This window comes from Zalophus californianus, chromosome 11, assembly GCF_009762305.2.
Source record: "Zalophus californianus isolate mZalCal1 chromosome 11, mZalCal1.pri.v2, whole genome shotgun sequence".
NCBI lineage: Eukaryota > Metazoa > Chordata > Mammalia > Carnivora > Otariidae > Zalophus > Zalophus californianus.
The window spans coordinates 1657718-1677085 of record NC_045605.1 but is presented as its reverse complement, the minus strand read 5'-3'; the positions used below and the strand labels follow the sequence as shown (position 1 = coordinate 1677085).

The window sequence follows — 19368 nt, the reverse complement described above, 5'->3', positions numbered from 1 at the left end:
AGGAAGCTGCTGCACTTTGAGAGGCAGGAGCCAGTGAGGATCTCCACGGGAATGAGAGGAAAAGGGTCCTGACAGCAAACACGTCTGCAGTCGGCGGCATGGATGGGGCAGGCACTGTTCTGAGCATGGCACTTCCATGCACACCTCTACCCTTCAAAACAACCCTCTGAGGGAGGCATAATCATGAGCCAGGTTACAAACACTTAGAAACCGAAGGAAGGAAAGTTTAAGTGACCTGAACAAGAAAGCACTGTAGTGTAATCTTGGATATTTTCATTTCTACTCTATAATTCCAGTGTTTATTATTACGTGAACTTTAAACACAGCGCCACTTTTGGTGACTCGTTTTCCTCTTCTGTTGAATATTGTAGTTGTTTATCACACTGCCAAACACCACCACTGTACTCAGAAGAGCCATGTGCTGATGTTCACCTAGGGGGGTGATAATGGTAATCCATGACGTGCACCTGCTGAAGTTACAAGAGATGTCTGGACAGCTTCGTGGGACACAAGTTTACTGTAGCTCCCGAAACTGGGAGCAGCCTTGTAACCACTATTTATTTCAAGTACGAGAAGTTGCAATGAGATGTTATAGTGTAAAAAAGGATTCAGTTTAAAATTTTTTTTTGAAAAAGGGGGAAAGAAAAAGAAAAAAACGTAGTTCACTCTAATTCCTTTTGTGGATGAAGTGCTTGACAATAGGTAGAGTTTACAACTTATCACTAACTCCTACACTAGCCATAATTTACAACTTTATAATAGGTTCCAATTTAATATTACTAAGACCTTTGCTTAGCTACCAAGATTTTACTTTTCTTATCAATATAGAAAAAGAGTTTGTAGAACAGCACCAGAACTAAGGACTTTCAGGTCCAAGGGATGTATCTAATGGAATTACTCTCTTAAATATAAACACCATTGTTAAAAGTCGCTACATTGGGAGCCAGGGAGATGCTGCAGGAGGAGATCTGGAGCTCACCTCCCCCACAGATACACTAAGGCAACAAATACATGTAATGCAACTGATTCTGAAAACGACCTGAGACTGGCAGAGCAGACTGCCACAACTGAACACATAAAGAGGCCACATCAACGAGGTTAGGAAGAACACACGTGCAAAATCAGGAACCAGGCCCCCCCACACACACCCCCCCGCGGTGACCCAGAAGCAGGAGAGATATAAATCCCAGGCACAGAAGACTGATGGGATCAAGCCCCTCAAGAAGCATCCCCAGCCGGGGGTACTTGCACCAAGGAGAAATACCCCCACAACGTCGGCTTGCAAAGTCACCGGTGCCTAACTGTGGGAGAGCCAGAGGGCAACAGGAAATGGGGTCTCCACTCCCGAAGGACCCGTACTCTCTGTCTCTTAGCCTGAGACCCAGCACAGAAGCAGCGGTTTCCAAAGTGCCTGGGGTTTATTTATGGACTAATTTTGGGACATGTGCTGGAGGGGCAGGGATCTGGAGAAGCTTTCTCAAGAAATGGGAGTGCAGGTGGGCACTGTTTCTGTCACCCTCCTTGGGCCCAGCTGGCCACAGGCTTCTCTCCATTTACTGTGCCAGCACCGCTTCTTCACCCATGTGCTCCATTATGGGCCCACCCCACCCAACTCAGCTGCCCTGGCAGGTGCCACTCCGAAGTGTATCTTGCCCGACCACACCCAGGGAGTAGCCCTGGCAGGAAGTGGCACCCCTCCAGTGACTTCTGCCCTGGGGAGGTGAGGAGCCAGCAGGAGCTACAGCTGAGCCTCCCACTCAGCTGCGTGGGAAGTTCCCCCACCCACCAGTGTGACCACAGTTCCTACAGGTACGCCTCAGCCAACTGTGCCTAGGGCAAGACCTGCCCACGTGTGACGGTCACTGCAGAGAGCTGAACTGAGGGCCAGCACAGCCCATGCACCACAGGAGAGGGCCTGCAGCCCACACTGGGGACACTGGGGAGCCTGGCTCTGGTGACTAGTGGGGAATGAGCTAGCGGGCACCACAGGACACCTTCTGCATAAGCCCACTACTTTCAAGACCAGGACACATAGCAGGCCTGTACACTACATAGTCACAAACACAGAGAGTTAAAGAAAATAGACAGAAGAATAAGATCCAAGTGGGGAAAGAATAAGACAAAACCCTCGAAAAAGAGGTACATGAAACAGAGTTAAGCAATCTGCCCGACACAGAGTTCAAAGTAATGGTCATAAAGATACTCACCAGACTGAAGAGAAGAGTGAAAGAACTCAGTGAAAACTTCAACAAAGAAAATAGAAAATATAAAAACGAACCAGTCAGACCTGAAGAATGCAATAACTAAAGCACACTAGAGGGATCATCCACACAGGAGGCAGAATGGATTAGTGATATGCAGACAGGGTGGTGCAAAGCAAACAGGGTGAACAGCAAAAAATAAATAAATAAATAAATAAAAAGAACAAGAAAAAATAAGGACCAGTTAAGGATATCTACAACAACATCAGGAGTCATAATATTCACAATACAGGTGTCCCAAAAGAAGAGAGAAAGGGAAGAAAACGGACTTTGAGAAATAATAGCTGAAAACTTCCCTAACCTGGGAAGGAAACAGACATCCAGGTCCAGGAAGCAGAGAGAGCCCCTAAAACAATGAACCCAAGGAGGTCCACACCAAGACACATAATAATTAAAATGCCAAAAATGATGGAGAGAGAATCTTGAAAGCAGCATGAGGAAAGCAACTAGTTACATACAAAGGCATTCATACAAGGCTATGGTTTGATTTTTTAACAGAAACTTTACAGACTAGAAGGGAGTAGTAAGATATATTCAAAGTGCTGAGAGGAAAAACCTGTAGCCAAAAATACTCTACCTGGGAAGATTATCATTCAGAATTAGAGGAGAAATAGAGTTTCTCAGACAGACAAAAGCTAAAGGAGTTTACCACCACCAACCAGGCCTTACAAAAAATGTTCAAGAAACTTCTTTACGTAGAAAATTGTGAAATGGAAAAATTTCACCGGTAAAAGCAAACTTACAGTAAAGGTAATAAATTAATCACTTATAAAGCCAGTTTGAAGGTTAAAAGACAAATGTAACAAAATCAACTATCTATAAAAATTAGTGAAAGGACACACAATATGAAAAGATATAAATTATGACATATACGTAAAATGTAGAGAGGGTTGTAAAATGTACTGCTTTTACAAGGTGTTCAAACTTAAGTGACCATCAACTTAATATATATTGCTATTCATATAGGATATTACACATCAACCCAATGGTAACCACAAACCAAAAGCATAAAAGAGATGCACAAAAATGAAAGAGAAATAAATCCAAGCCTTACACTAAAGAAAGTCATGAATCAAAAGGAAAGAGGAAAGAGAGAAGAAAGGAACAGAGTAAGAACTACAAAAACAATCAGAAAACAGCCAACAAAATAGCAGTAAGTACAAAACTGTACATAATAACTTAAAATGTAAATGGACTAAATGCTCCATTCAAGAGACATAGGGTGTCAGAATGTATAAAAAACAAGACCCATCTATACGCTGTACACAAGAGACTCATTCCAGACTTTACGACACACACAGACTGAAAGCGAAAGGATGGAAGAAGATATACATGATGCAAACAGAATGAAAGAAAGGGCAGCAATACTTTCATCATACACAATACACGTCAAAACAAAGACTGTAAGAAAAGACAAAGAAGGATATTGCGTAATGATAAAAGGATTAATCCAACAAGAAAACATAAAACTTGTAAACAACTTTACACCCAGACAGGGGCACCTAAATACATAAAGGAACTATTAACAGACACAGAGGGAGACACTGACAGTAATAGGGACTTTAACACACTACTTACATCAATGGACAGATCATCCAGGTAGAAAATCAATAAAGGAACACTGGCCTTGAACAGCATATTAGGTCAGATGGATTTAATAGACACAGACAGAGCTTTCCATTCGAAAACGGAATATACCTACTTTCCAAGTGCACATGGAGCATCCTCCAAAACAGATCACATGTTATGCCACAAAACAAGTCTCAATACGTTAAAAAAGCTGGAATCATGTCAAGCATCTTTTCCAATCACAATGGTATGAAACTAGAAATCACAAGAAAAACACCCTGAAAACCACACACATGTGGAAGCTAAACAACATGCTACTAAACAACCAAGGGGTCAATGAAGAAATAAAGAGGAGATCAAATACCTGGAGACAAATCAAAGTGTAAGCACCATGATCCAAAATCTCTGAGACACAGCAAAAGCAGTTTCTAAGAGGCAAGTTTATAGTGATAAAGGCCTCCTTCAAGAAATAATAGAAATCCCAAACAACCTAACCTTATACCTAAAGGAACAAGAAAAACAACAAACATAACCCAAAGTTAGTGGAAGGAAAGAAATAATAAATAAGATCAGAGGGGAATAAATGAAACAGAGATTTAAAAAAAAAAAACAGAAAAGATCAATAAAATTAAGAGCTTGTTCTTTAAAAAGATTAACAAAATTGATAAACTGTTAGCCTGACTCATCAAGGAAAAAAAAAACTCCAGACATTACTCAAATACATATTATCACAAATGAAAGAGCAGAAGTTGCATCCTATGCCACAGCAATACAAAGGAGTATAAGAGACTACTCCAAAAAACCTACATGCCAACAAATTGGACAACCTAGAAGAAATAAATTCCTAGAAACATACATTTTCTATGACTGAATCAGGAAGAAATAGAAAATCTCAACAGACTGCTAACTAGTAACACAACTGAATCAGCAATCAAAAACCTCCCAACAAAAGTCCAGGACCAGACGGCTTCACAGGTGGATTTTATCGAACATTTAAAAAAGAGTTAACACTGAATATTCTCAAACTACTCTAAAAAATAGAAGAGGAAAGAATGCTTCCAAATTTATTCTATGAGGCCAGCCTAAACCACAGAAAAAGGAAAAGAAAGAAAAGAAAAGAAAAGAAAAAAGAAAAAGGAAAGGAAAGGAAAGGAAAGGAAAAAAAAGAAAAGAAAAGAAAAGAAAAGAAAAAGACGAATGAAACTGGAGGGGGAGACAAGCCATAAGAGACTCTTAATCTCAGGAAACCAACTGAGGGTTGCTGGAGCGGTGGGGGGTGGGAGGGACGGGGTGGCTGGGTGATAGACATTGGGGAGGGTATGTGCTATGGTGAACGCTGTGAATTGTGTAAGACTGTTGAATCACAGACCTGTACTTCTGAAACAAATAATACATTATATATTAAAAAAAAAAAAAGATAGTAAGAAGGGAAAAATGAAGGGGGGGAATTGGAGGGGGAGATGAACCATGAGAGACTGTGGACTCTGAGAAACAAACTGCAGGTTCTAGTGGGGAGGGGGTGGGGGGATGGGTTAGCCTGGTGATGGGTATTAAGGAGGGCACGTTCTGCGTGGAGCACTGGGTGTTATGCACAAACCATGAATCATGGAACACTGCATCAAAAACTAATGATGTAATATATGGTGATTAACATAATAAAATTTAAAAAATAGAAAGAAGAGAAAGGAAAAAAAGAAGAGAAAAGAAAAGGAAAAGAAAAAGAAAAAAAAGAGAAGAGAAAAAATACAGGCCAATATCACTGGTGAACATAGATGCAAAAATCTTCAACAAAATATTAGCAAACCAAATTCAACAATACATTAAAATAATCATTCACCAAGATCAAAATGGGATTCTTCCCAGGATGCAAGGATGGTTCAATATCCACCTACCAATCAACTTATCTTAACTACTTCTAATTTCTTCCCTAAAACTACTCTGTACCCATGTATCCACTTCTCAATTTCCCCATGAACAAAGGATGATTTTTATTTTATTTTAGTCTTTAATTTCTTTCAGTGATGTTCTGCAGTTTTCAACATACAAGTCTTGCTCTTTTTCCTTACATTTATTCCCATGTTTTTACTTGTTTCAATACAATTGTAAGTGGAGTTGCTCTCTTAATTTCATTCTGGATACTCTAAATGCTATGAACTAGCATTCACTACTACTGTACAGAAATGCAACTGACTTCTATATATTGATATTCTTATTGTAACTTTAATATTCATTTTCCTAATGAATGATGATACTAAGCATTTTTTTAAATGTTTTTATTTATGTAAGTAATCCCTACAGCCAACATGGGGCTTGAACTCACGACCCCAAGATCAAGAGTCACATGCTCTACTGACTAAGCCAGCTGGGCACACCCCTGATACTGAGCATTTTTTCATGTGCTTGTCATCTGTATATCTTATTTTTTAAGTATAATTAACACAGTTTTATCTTAGTTGCAGGTGTACAATATGATTCAACACACCTGTCAGATGGCTACAATCAAAAACACAAGGAATAACAAGTGTTGGCGAGGATGTGGAGAAAAAGGAACCCCTGTGCACCGTTGGTGGGAATGCAAACCGGTGCAGCCACTGTGGAAAACAGTATGGAGGCTCTTTAAAAAGTGAAAAATAAAATTAACATATAATCCAATAATTCCACTACCAGGCATTTACCCAAAGATGATGAAAACACGAATTTTAAAAGACAGATGCACCCCTATGTTTACTGCAGCATTATCTGCAGTAGCCAAGAAAAAGGAAGCAGCCCAAGTGTCCATCCACAGATAAAGAAAATGTGCTATATGTATACCTTTTTGATAAAGTGTCCATTCAGGTATTCTTTTTTTTAATTTGGAATGCTTAACTTCTCATTAATGAGTTGTACTTAAAAAAAATTTCTAGATAAATGTTCCTTTATTGGGTCTAGCTAATCTTTCTCCTGTCTGTGGCTAACTTTTTATATTCAAAACCGTATAATCAATTTGGGGATGATTTTTATATATGTTTGGAGATACAGGTGAAGGATTTTAATTAATTTTTTTTGGCTTTGGCTCTTCAACTGTTCCAGTACTGTCTATTACAGAGGTTTTCCTTTCACTCTTTAATTTCCATAGCATATTTGGTGAAAATCAATTGATCATACATCAGTGGGTCTTTCCCTAGACACTTTGTTCCATTCCACTGAGCTATATATTAGACTTTTGTCTAATGCCTTTTCTGTGTCTACTGAGATAATCATGTAATTTTTACTAGTCTATTAAAATGATAACTTTTTTTAATTCAACCTAATTTATATTCCTAGAATAAACCCCACTTAGTCAAAATGCATTATCCACTTCTATATTTTGTTGAACTTAATTTGCTAGTATCTTGTTAAGAAGTTCTGGGTCTATGTTGAAGAAGGTAATTTATCTATAGATTTCCTTTATTATGATGTCTTTGTTAGCTTTTGCTATCAGGCGATGCTGGTCTCAGGAAGTTCAGGGAAGTTCCTGCCTCTTCTATTTTCTGGAAGAGTTTACAGAGAGTGGGTATTATTTCTTCCTTAAATATTAATTAGATTTCAGCAGTGAATTCTAGGAGCTCTCTTTGTGGGAAAGTTAGTAACAAATTCAAATTCTTTAATAGATAGAGAGTATAGGCTATAGACTATTTCTTCTTGAATGAGCTTTGGTAGTTTGTATCTTTCAAGGAATTCATACACATTTCATCTAAGTTGTTGAATTTATAAGCATAAAGCTGTTAAAAATATTCCATTATGCTTTTAATGTCCATAGAAACGGTAGTGATGTCTCTTATCTTATTCCTGATACTGGTAACTTCACACTTCTCTATTTCTTCATCTTTCTTTTCACTATTTAAGTAAAGGCTGTATTTCCATCTTATGTCCTATTATTGGCTCATTACACATACCTCTGTGGTATTTTAATTTTATTTTTATTGGTTGCTTTAGGATTTATAGTACACATCTTTAACTTACTACAGTCTACCTTCAAAAAACAACAGCTATTAAGTGATATTAATAAAACTCCAAATAATATTAATAAAACTTCCATACAGCACAAAGGTCTTACAACACTATAATTCCATTTCTACTTGCTAAATGAATAGAAAAGGGCAAGGGGAAGAATAAATTCCGGAGTTAAAAATCTCTGCTAAAAAAAAAAAAAGTATATATTCTCTTATCATGAACATTAACAGTATTAAATTAGGGATACTGAAGGAGAATTCCAAGATACTAGAGATTCTGGATATATGCAGGCCCCTTCGTACTGACATAAATCAACAGGAACTGATTTCCATTTGTAAGTGTATCTAATAAAATTCAGATTTCAGTGAAGCTAGAGACAAAGAGGTGGGGGAGTTCCATCCCAGTATGTGATAAGCCTTTGGAGATGAGTATGTGGAGTTCAGCGTTCACAAAGCTGCTAAGTGCCTCTTGTAACAAAGACTACCCTACAACTGCATGATAGAATTAAATTACTCAGTGATAGAGGAAGTAGGGAGAACACTGATGTAGGAAACACAACACCAGCACTGCAGTATGGGCTCTGCCACTTTATGGGATATTTTCTGATCTAAGTGAAGGGGCATGATGAGAGCAGAGCACAGAAGTGCTCTCACCTGGTAAAGTGTTACATAAAACATAAGGTATTTATTCTAATGGAAAAATGCAAATCACTCACCATTAATAATTTCATTAGGTAAGAGAGCTGATGACTTTTTAAAGCACTATTTGCACAAAGGTAGATAAATTTTTTACAAGAGGGACCATTTAAGGAAAGTTGGGGGTCTCCCCAGACATTTCATAAGAATGAGCATCTTTTCTTTTCCCGCAGATTTAGAGACCAACGATGGAGGTGGTCACAGATACTGACGAGTGGAGTGGGCGTGCTGAAAGGTGATGTGGCAGGTGCTTCTGCCAGTTTTTATGGGAATTCTGACTACACGATGCATTTCTAAACCTTGGCCTGCATCAGAACCATCTCAAGGGACTGATAAAATGCAGACTGCAGGGGAACACAGAGTTTGATTCACACAGTCAAGAATTCACACCACCAAGTTCTCAGGTGATGTGGATGTTCCTGGTCTGCAGACCACACTTCGAAAACCACTGCTAGAAAGAAGACCATGGCAGAGAAAGGAGTGAAAGGAAAAAACTGTCCAGCAGAGGAGATCCTAACTCTTAGACATCCTGAAGCTATACAGTAAAGCTCTATATGTATGTATGTATGTATGTGCATATCTGAACAGAAGGCATCGCTCAGCAAAAAAGATGAAATGATTTTGTATTTTATCTTTTCAATTTTTATTCATTTAAATTATAATTTAAAGCCCATGTCCTAATATGTAAAAGAAGAGTCATAATATTTAACAGTACTGTTCTCTTTAACAAATTATAAATATTGTGACTTTTTACAAAAAAAAGTTTTCGTAGATTACCAGAAGCTGTCAAAGAAATAAAAAAGTTGTAATTCTCTCTAAGAAAATTCTTACTCCAATCATGTCAACACAGTAAGAAAATGTCAAGTACTGAACTATCTCCTAAATTACATTAAATCATATCACTTAATACAAAACTTGTCACATTCAAATGTAATAAAACATTAAATTTTTATCTTGAAATAAATGGGATAGTACTGGATTCACAATTTTTGGTAAAACTCATTGGAAAGTAAATGTCAGAAACTATTTTATGGATCTTGTCTTGGTGAAGGTCAGCCCAGTCTCATCTGAGTCTCATCAGACACCAGGAAACATCTCTAGAGACATTCTCTGTGATATAAGGTAAATGTGCTTTGCAAAACATGCTTTCATCCTTGGAAAGAATTTTAACCAATTTGTTTTCATGCAAATTATAAAAATATTTTAAAAATAGTGATATTTTAGAGGCTGTATTTCTCAATTCAAAGTGTAATACATAGGGACAACCTGGGTGGCTCAGTTGGTTAAGGGTCTGCCTTCGGCTCAGGTCATGGTCCCAGGGTCCTGGGATCGAGCCCCGCGTTGGGCTCCCTGCTTCGCGGGGAGTCTGCTTCTCCCTCTGCCTGCAGCTTGCCCTGCCCTACTTGTGCTCTGTCCTTCTGACAAATAAATTTTTAAAAAAAGTGTAATATATAAAACTTAATTTAATACATTAAAAATGAGATTGTCTACATCCTCAACACACTGTAATTAAGAAGTCGTCAGGCCCTGGTGCTATGCCAAATACAGAAACACTGGGGAGAACTTACTGAGTCAGGGGAAGAGAAAGAGGCGCTATCAAGAATTAAAAATCTATGACTTCTTTATAAAACGCCATTCCTTGGTTTTACTCATGGAAAATGTTTCATATAATAAAGCCAATTTAACTCTTTATCTTTCACTATGGTCTAATAAGCCACATTACAAAACCATTATAAAAAAATGATTTCTTCATTTTTTTCAAGTGTTTATGCCAAAGATCACCCAAATGGTTTACAGCAGAAGCAAAACAAGAAGCCAGGTCTGCTGATGACTTTTTCTATTTTTCATTAATATCACATACAACCCTCTTGAGTCACCCTATTCCACACCCTAACCAGCTCTTACTGAGATGAGTAAACAGTAACCTACACTTTATCCCTACTTGTATAAACTAGTTTTGCACAATGTTACCAGTCAACTGCTCCAAAAGCCGCTTTTAGCCTAATAAAGTTCTCCTGAAGTAACAATAACAAAAGCAACTATCATTTAAAGGATGCTTGCTTTGTACCAAGCACTTTCCCTATGATTTAATTTAATTTTCATACCAATCCCATAGGGTAGGTATCTTTATTATCCTCATTTTACAAAGGAGAAAAGTAATGTTTGGAGAGGTTTAGCGGACCCGCCCAAGTCACACAGCTACAAGTGGCAGACAGACCTGTTCCATGGGCCACTTTCTTGGCCTTTTGTGACATTATTTCTACATGAAAATATTCTTATTGCCTATGGCATTTAATCCAAACACCCTTTCTTTGGCTGTAGAAACCTCAAAATCGGATCTAGGCTGAGTTTGCTATGGTCAGTGTGTGCAAGTTCCCCCAAACTTGCTCCCCTCCCTCTACACTCGCCGTGCTCTATCGGTGTCTCCTCCTAGACCTCGCTCAGCTGTCAGTAAATGTAATCCCAGACATTTTGCCCTTAGCGTAAAGTTGGATTTTAAGGAAATACATTCTCATGGAAATGTATCTTTTGGTAAATTTAAATCATTTCTATTTATAATGGCAGCAGACCCGCCTAGGTTCCTGACTCTACAAGTCCTCCCTGCGTGACTCGGGTTAAGTGACTGAGCGCCACTCTGCCTCAGGCCCCGGCCAGCAGAGTAAGGGTAACAGGAGCACCAACGTGTATGTGGTGCTTACATGAGCTAACCAACGTAAGCTCTTCAGAGCCCTTACAATCCTTTCTCAGTGTTTCCTTGAAATGCCCAGGGAGCTTTCATGACAGATAAAATATCTACTTTAAATTAAAAAGAAGCCACATACAGCTTACAGGATATACTACTACTACGGTATTTTGAATATCGTCGATTCAAATAGTCATCTCTCTACAAAGAAAAGCCATTTAAATGCAGTACACAACACAAAGCAGAGGTTTCCTTTCCAAGGTAAAGGGAAAAAGGAACGTAAGGTTGCCAGAGTATGCCTTTTTGTCTATGCAGAAAAGGAAAGGATACTGCAGTGGACTGAAAGTTTGTGTCCTCCCCCAAATCCATATGCTGAAACCTTAATCCCCTAGGTGATGATATTTGGAGACGAGGCTTTGGGGAGGTAATAAGTCATAAGGGTGGAGCAATCATGATGGGATCAACGCCCTCCTAAGACCCAGGAGAGAGGTTGATTCCTCTCTCTTTCCTCTGTGCTACGTGAGAACACAGCAAAAAGATGGCCATGAGCAAACCAGGAAGCAGGCCTCATCAGACACCAGATCTACCAGCGATTTGATGTTGAGAACGATGAGAAATAAATGTTTATTGTTTAAGCCACCCAATGTGTGGGAATTTGTTATAGCAGCCTGAACTAAAAAAGAAATCTTTTTATGTAAGATATAGGAACTTCCAGGAAGATGATCTTTTATGCAGAAGACTTTAACTTGACCATCAGTTTTCTATTTTGAGGGTAAACACTATTGGGGGCAGGGGGAAAACAAAACTTTTTTCTTTCTAAATTCCTATGGGACCCTAGTGAAACCTTTTCCAGATGCCAAGTTCTGTAAGGTGTGTATTTTCCAAATAACTAAAGTAAATATATGTCAGATACTCCATTTTTTTTGTTTCTAGCCAATAGATCTATAATACATGGATTTTACTGATATTGAAAATGGTTTAATTGGGTGTCTGGGTGGCTCAGTCAGTGAAGCGTCTGCCTTCAGCTCAGGTCCATGATCTCAGGGTCCTGGGATCGATTCCCACATCCATGTTGGGCTCACTGCTCAGCGGGGTGTCTGCTTCTCTCTCCTCCTCTCCCCCTCCCCACCGCTCATGCTCTCTCTCACACTCTCTAATAATAAAATCTTAAAAAAAAATAAAATGGCTCAATTATTCAGCAAGAGACGTGGATTTCCCTTTCTTCTGCTAAAAGTACCTTGATTCTCCACTGGGTAACCATCCTTCCCTTACTTGGGAGTGTACCACATTACAGATGGAGCTGAGGTCATCCTAGCTGCTGGTATACATATTCAGCTGAAGCTCTAGCCAATGAGAACTTTGCAAATCCTGAACAGAGAATGGTAAAGGGGCTAGGCATCAAACACAATCCAATCAGTTTGGATTAAAGCTAATCCCAAGATTTTTGCCTGAGTTACCAGGAAAAAGGTATTCTTTGTGTTGCTCAGAATGCCAGGATACCATCATGTATAGACGACCTGCCCCAAAGTGAAATCAACATGGAGGCTGCATATATAGACACATACAAACATACACATACACATATACAGTAAGCATGCATTAAGTGTGTATATGTATGCACTCACTCACAACATGACTGGACAGGTAGACAAATAACACAAGCTAAGATCCAAATGACGATCTGAAGCTCTTGCATCAAGCTGACGTAACGCGGGCTTCCCTTGGATCCTTCCATTATATCAGCCAATTAATTCCTATCTGGCTAAGGTAGTTTAACTTGGGTTTTCTGTTACTGTTAACTGTAAGACTTGACACATGTATACATAACGAAAGAGTCATTTATAATAATGAAATAAAAACACATATATTTAATTTTGGCTTACCTTTTGGTTTAATAAAGCACTTGCCAATTTCTGTACTTCTGAACTCAGTAAGGTAGTTCCTCTGATGACTTTGCTGAGAGCGGCAAGAGATTGATGAATACTTTGGACTAAGCGAACGGCATTAAATTGTTCCAGAATGATGAATGACAATATTGGAGATTCTTGTCGATCATTAGGAGGAGACACCTTCTGATGAATCAGGTTTGAATTCTAGAAGAATAATATGTCAGGTCATACTTAACTGAAAAGCAGCACAGATCACTGACACTGAATACTTCAAAACTTATTAAAATTCCTTGCTGTCCCACTCCGTTTTGTAATACTGTTGTTTTACAGTGGCCAAGTTTATTAAACCTGTGAATACACAGGAAGGGAATTCTTGGAGTTCACCACCATCTGAAGTGGTACGGGGGTGGGAACAGAGAACGGGGGAGCCACGCTGAGGAGCAGCAGTCAACACAGCAGGAGAGTTGGGAAGAAAGGATCTCTAAGCCAATGCAAAGACAGAACGCTACACCGAGAATAAGAGAAGAAAATGTGGCTTTGAAGTAAAAGGTGGTTATTTAATTCAATGTGAAAATTCCCTGTATGTGTATTACAGAACCACACTATGCATCTTATACTCAGGATCAGTGAATATTACATCTTCATGTTTATTTCTCCTTCTACACTTTAAAAGAGATTCTGACACATGGATTTCTAGGATTTCTCAAATTAGTAGGAAAAACTCAAGGAACAGGAGTTGTAGCTAAAGAGCTTATATGGTTAAGAAGAAAAAAATTACCTTCAATAATATTCTAAAAGTGCCAAAATACAATCAAGAGATAAATGTGGGAAGTCCTCTTCTCTTAGCTAGTATACGTCATCCTAACTTTACATATATCCTGCTCACAAGCCTGGTCAGGGATCCCTTCTCTTTGCTCTAATGGTTGTCACATTCATACATCCATGTCTTTTTCATCTATTTAGCATGATAAATAATTTAATGACATGATGATCTAGTGTGACTATTGCCATTAAATAAATTTTATTAGCTTAAGATTATTCCTGAAGACTGATTTGGATTAAGACCTCAAATTTAAGCATGTTTATTTCTATTTTGCTATATAGGCATACCTCAGAGATATTGCACGTTCGATTCCTCACAACCACAATAAAGCAAATATTACAATAAACCAAGTCAAATGAATTTTTTGGTTCCCAGCGCCTATAAAAGTTACGTTTATGCTATTCCATAGTCTCTTAATTGTGCAATAGCATTGTCTCAAAAAAACAAAATTTATACACCTTAATTAAAAAATATTTGTTAAATTTGCTAACATCATCTGAGCTTGCAGTGAGCCATCACCTCTCCGCTGGTGGAGGGTCTTGCCTCAGTGCTGAGGGCTGCCGACTCATCGGGGCGGCGGCAGCTGAAGGCTGGGGCGGCCGCGGCAAGTTCTCAAGACAACAATGTGGTTTGCTGCGCGGATCCACTCTTCCTGTCAGGAACGAGTTCTCTGCAGCGCAGGAGGCTGTTTGCTAGCATTTTACCCACAGTAGAACTTCTTTCCAAACTGGAGTCCATCCTCTCAAACCCTCTGCTGCTTTATCACCAAAGCTGACGTAACATTCTGAGTCCTTTGCTGTCACTTCAACAATCTTCACAGCACCTTCACCAGGAGATTCCATCCCAAGAAACCACTGTCTTTGCTCATCCAAGAGAAGCAACTCCTCATCCGTTCAAGTTTGATCACGAGATGGCAGCAGATCAGCCCCAACTTCAGGCTCCACTTCGGAACCGGGTTCTCTTGCTGCTTCCACCCCGTCGGCAGCGACTTCCTCCCCTAACACGTTGAACCCCTTCAAAATCATCCATGAGGTTTGGAATCAACATCATCCCAAATTCCTGTCCATGTTGATATTGTGATTTATATTTGGTATCTCATGAATCACAATGTTCTTAATGGCATCTACAATGGTGAGTCCCTTCCATTTACTCCGCCCAGATCCATGAGAGGAACCACTGTCTATGGCAGCTACAGCCGTACAAAATGTATTTCTTACATAGTAAGATGTGAAAGTCAAAACGACTCCTGGATCCATGGGCTGTGGGCACGAGAACAAGATGCACCTCACTGTCCGTCTCCATCGGAGCTCTGGGGTGACCAGGTGCATTGTCCATGAGCAGTAATATTTTGAATGAAATCTTTTTTATTCTGAGCAGTTGGTCTCAACAGGGGACTTAAAATACTCAGTAAACCACAGTGTCGACAGCTGTGCCCTCGCCCAGGCTTTGCTGTTCCATTTCTAGAGTGGAGGCAGAGTCAATGGAGCATAATTTAATGTATAAAGGCCCGAAGAATTTTCGGAGTGGTCAATGGCAGTGGCTGCAACTGACAGTCACCAGGTGCATTAATTAAACATATTAGGGTGAGAGACTTTCCACCACTCTTGGATCCATAATCTAAGAAAACAGTTCACTGTACTGAACTTTTTAAAAGGGTGATTTAGGAGAGCATCAAAAATGCCTAAAATTCAAACAGAGTTCACGTAGGGACTATGGTTTATGGATGTGCAGTAAGTGTAAAATGCAAACTGAATTTCAAAGACTTAATATGAAAAAAGAATGTAAAATATCACATTAATAAATTTTCCACATTGATCACATGTTGAAATGCTTATGTTTTGGATACATCAGGTGACATGAACTATATTATTAAAATTAAGTTCACCTGTTTTCACTTATTACAGATGACATCTACAGCTCCCGTCTGTGTTTCACGTCCTACTTTCATCACAGTCTTGCTCTGGAGACTAGCAAGTCAAATGCTGTATGTATGTTCAGCAATAAGAACAAAACGAACAGACAAAAAATATACAGTACAGTCTCAAAAGTGATTAATAAAAGATGAAAAAGCATTGTGAAGGCAAAAAAGAAGGAGGTGGCAAAATGCACTATATAAACTGTGGTCAATTAACCAGTGGAAAAGTGTACCATAGCAGGAGACCACAAACTATGGTGTATTCTAGATTGTGACACAATCCACCTCAAGGCCTTCACAAACTTTTCATAAAAAATTCTAAAAATAAATGCAGCTATTCTGCAAACCCAAAAGGATGAAGTACAGAAGTAGCGATATGTTATAATTTTAAGACAAAAAAATTGTGAATAATGTATTTTTTAATTCAATATATATACATACCTTAGCTAAAATCATCATGAATAATTACAACAGGCACGCATCATGATTTTTGGTGAAACGACCAAGGGACTACAGTTGTATCTTTTGTCAGCTGATTATTATAAAAGCCTTTTCTAATGACTAAATACAAATGAGTAAACCGTGTTCCTTTGAAGGATGGCTTTGACATTTTAAAGTTCATCTTGTCATGAAAAAGCTAAGTGTATTCAGAGAAAATCATTAAGTGATTATGGAGCTGCTGGGGGAAAAGGTTATGGGTATTTTAAAACTTAACTATTAAGCAAGGAGTATCTTTTGGGCCAGAAAAACGACCCTTATTTGTGGCATAATATAAGTGTGAATCCAGGATTTCTGTGTTTTGACGGACGTAACTGTCTAGACTCCAGTAGAATGGACGACACGGGAAGTGGTGGTGTTTTGTGTTTCATAGTTAGAGATGTCTAAAGATGGTTCTTCGTGAGAGAATTTCCATCACGAGAGGAGATGCTAGCACTGACCAGGCCAGGGGTTGGCAAGCGTCCCCATAAAGGTCCTGAGAGGATACTGGCCAGGCTGTGCAGGTGGTTGTCACTCCAGCACGCTGCTATAGGGCAGGGGGACTGCAGACGGTTGGCAGACAAGCAGGCTGGCCGGGTTTCAGTAAAACGATATCCGGAAAAGGAGGGCAGGCCAGGGGTGTCCCTTGGGCAGTGGCTGGACAACCTCTCAGGGCCACTATCACTTATTCAAAGTGTAATGGAGATTCAGGTGTGGGTCCTTCCCACATCTGCAATGCAACGAAATTAGTTAAGATTATAGTCTCCGTGTATACTTGCCAAAGCTTATAAAACAGTGATCAACAACCAGACAGAGGTTTTCTTTCCCCCCCTGCTCCCCAGGTCATATGATCATGTCTTGGTTCAAGATATTTTTTCTATGATAAGGAAGATATTAAAAAGACTCAACATACAATCCACTCAAGCAAAAAAGGAAATGAGAAACAAAAACAAACAGGTGGGAGGTTCTATAAGTGTCACATAAAAGGGGGTAATACCTTCACTTTTGGGGGTAGAAACTGTACTTTTGCCCTCCAGGAAGTCTTCATTTTTCTTTAGATAATCATTTTCTACTATCTTTCTGGGGCAGAAACAGCCTTTCCCAAGTCTTAGTCCATGTGGTTCTATAAGAGTTTACTCATCTCAGTTGCAGAAATCAGTGTGTGACTAAAAGCTTCACTAATAAGAGCATTCCATTCTCCCGACCACAGCGATAGCCAACGAGACAGAATCCAAGGCAGTGAGAATTCTGCTGGGTCTTCTGAGAAAGAGGCACCTGTTTCCACTAGACTTGAACCTAAGAGATCCTGAGGTGGAGAATAGGTGCAGCCATTCTGTGACGATGGAGAGACAGCTCTTTTAGTTATTACATATGTGTTATATTTTATAGAGATAAATGCACTCCCTTTCACAATGGTCAAAAATTTTGACATATCTCCATTAAATTATGTCTTTCCAGAAGTGGATTTCTGACAAGATTGTGGAAGAGAGCAAGGAAGGGAACAAAAAGGGGAATAAGGAAATAAAATAATACTATCCATTTGATAAGTTCGAAGGGGAGAAAGATCTATAGAATTCCTGGCATCCCATTTCCCAGAATAATGGGCTGTTTTGTCGTTTTATTTTCTTGTACCCAAAGCCAGTTATTAATAACAAACAGAGCTTAACGTAAACTTCGTAACAGCTATTCCCAGGATCATGCCAAATTACCAAATGGATCAAAGGAAACCAAACCAGTCACGTTTTAATGCTCATTTCATTTAGTTTATTTACAATTAAATGTGTGTTCACTGAGCAAGCAGAGCTCAACTAGGACAAGTGTGTGCTCATTTATGCAACAAACTGTTTAAGTCACGCGTGCTGAAGAACTAGACTAGAAGGCAGACCTGCTGGTGAGCAGCAGAGCGAGCGAAGCCGAGGCACAAAGACAAAGACGGCAGGGTAGTATCTTGAGCTGATGCGTTGAAGCTGATGGGAGGCTATCACATCGTCTGAAAACTGAAAGGAAGCTAGGGAGTGCTAATTAAAAAAAAAAGGAGCTTTTGTTTTAAATATAAATTATTTATTTTATGTACCTTGAAAACTTCCTAGCTGTGATGTATAATACTACGATATTAACAAAGAGCAAACCTAGCAGTCGCCCCCAGGGATGGACACCACCGCCAGGAGTACCTTTAGCTTTGTGGATACTACCCCTCGGTTTGTTGATAGTCATTTTCATACCAAACTTGGGCGTGCAGAATAAAATGGCATATTAACAAGACCACACGTACTTCTGGGAAAGTCTGTTTCACAGGCTCTCTGCTCCATGACACATGCAGCTCTCAGGGGAGGAGGCAACACCACAGTCTCCCACTGAGAGACGTCCCGTGGACCAGGGTCCCTGAGGGGAGGGACGACTAACGTTCTAGAGCAGGGACTATGCGCCAGGCACACCACATTATTCTGTTACATGGTATCAGGTGCAGCAATAGAAAAAACAGAGAAAAGTGGATCACGAACAATAACAAATGTCACTGAATTTGAAAATTTTATGCAAAATGTACCTAAGATGAACAGCTACCTTTTCTTCAATGCCCTCCTAAAACTGGGAGGCTGATGTGTACACTCTCAGAAAGGTAACAAGACAACACAAAATGCTGTGTGTGTGCATGTTGTTTCAAAGTTTGAGAAGAGCGCAACATTCTTGTGCAGTGAGCGAACTGGTTCATGATGTGAAGGCTGAAGGGAACACTCAGGTTCCAGCCAGTCAGTGCCCAGACTCAACGAGAAGAAACGATTCCAACACCGCAGAACCCACTGCTTCACAGAGAAAGGCAGTCGACAAAGCACAATCCCTTCAAGGACACATGCAACTTATTTTACAACTGCTCCAAGTAAGAAATAGAGAATTTCAGCTTCTGATTTTAGCAGAGTAAGATGGGGCTGACAGCAGCTATGGTGAATAAAATACTAAAGCATATTCTTAAATACACCCAAATGCAACCTTGAGAAGAGAAGAATTATTCAAACAATTAAGTGCTGAGTATTCCATTTCCATCTTTATTAATTTCATCCTGAATGCAAACACAAAGTATTCTGGATT

General features: G+C 39.4%; 1 protein-coding gene across 1 annotated transcript in view; it reads right to left on the bottom strand.

The window, feature by feature from the left end:
- The window catches only part of DYNC2H1 (dynein cytoplasmic 2 heavy chain 1), a 317720-nt gene that overhangs the window by 50714 nt on the left and 247638 nt on the right, over window positions 1-19368 (bottom strand). The window contains 1 exon segment of the mRNA XM_035722795.1: window positions 13064-13273. Coding sequence (XP_035578688.1) covers window positions 13064-13273 — 210 coding nt within the window.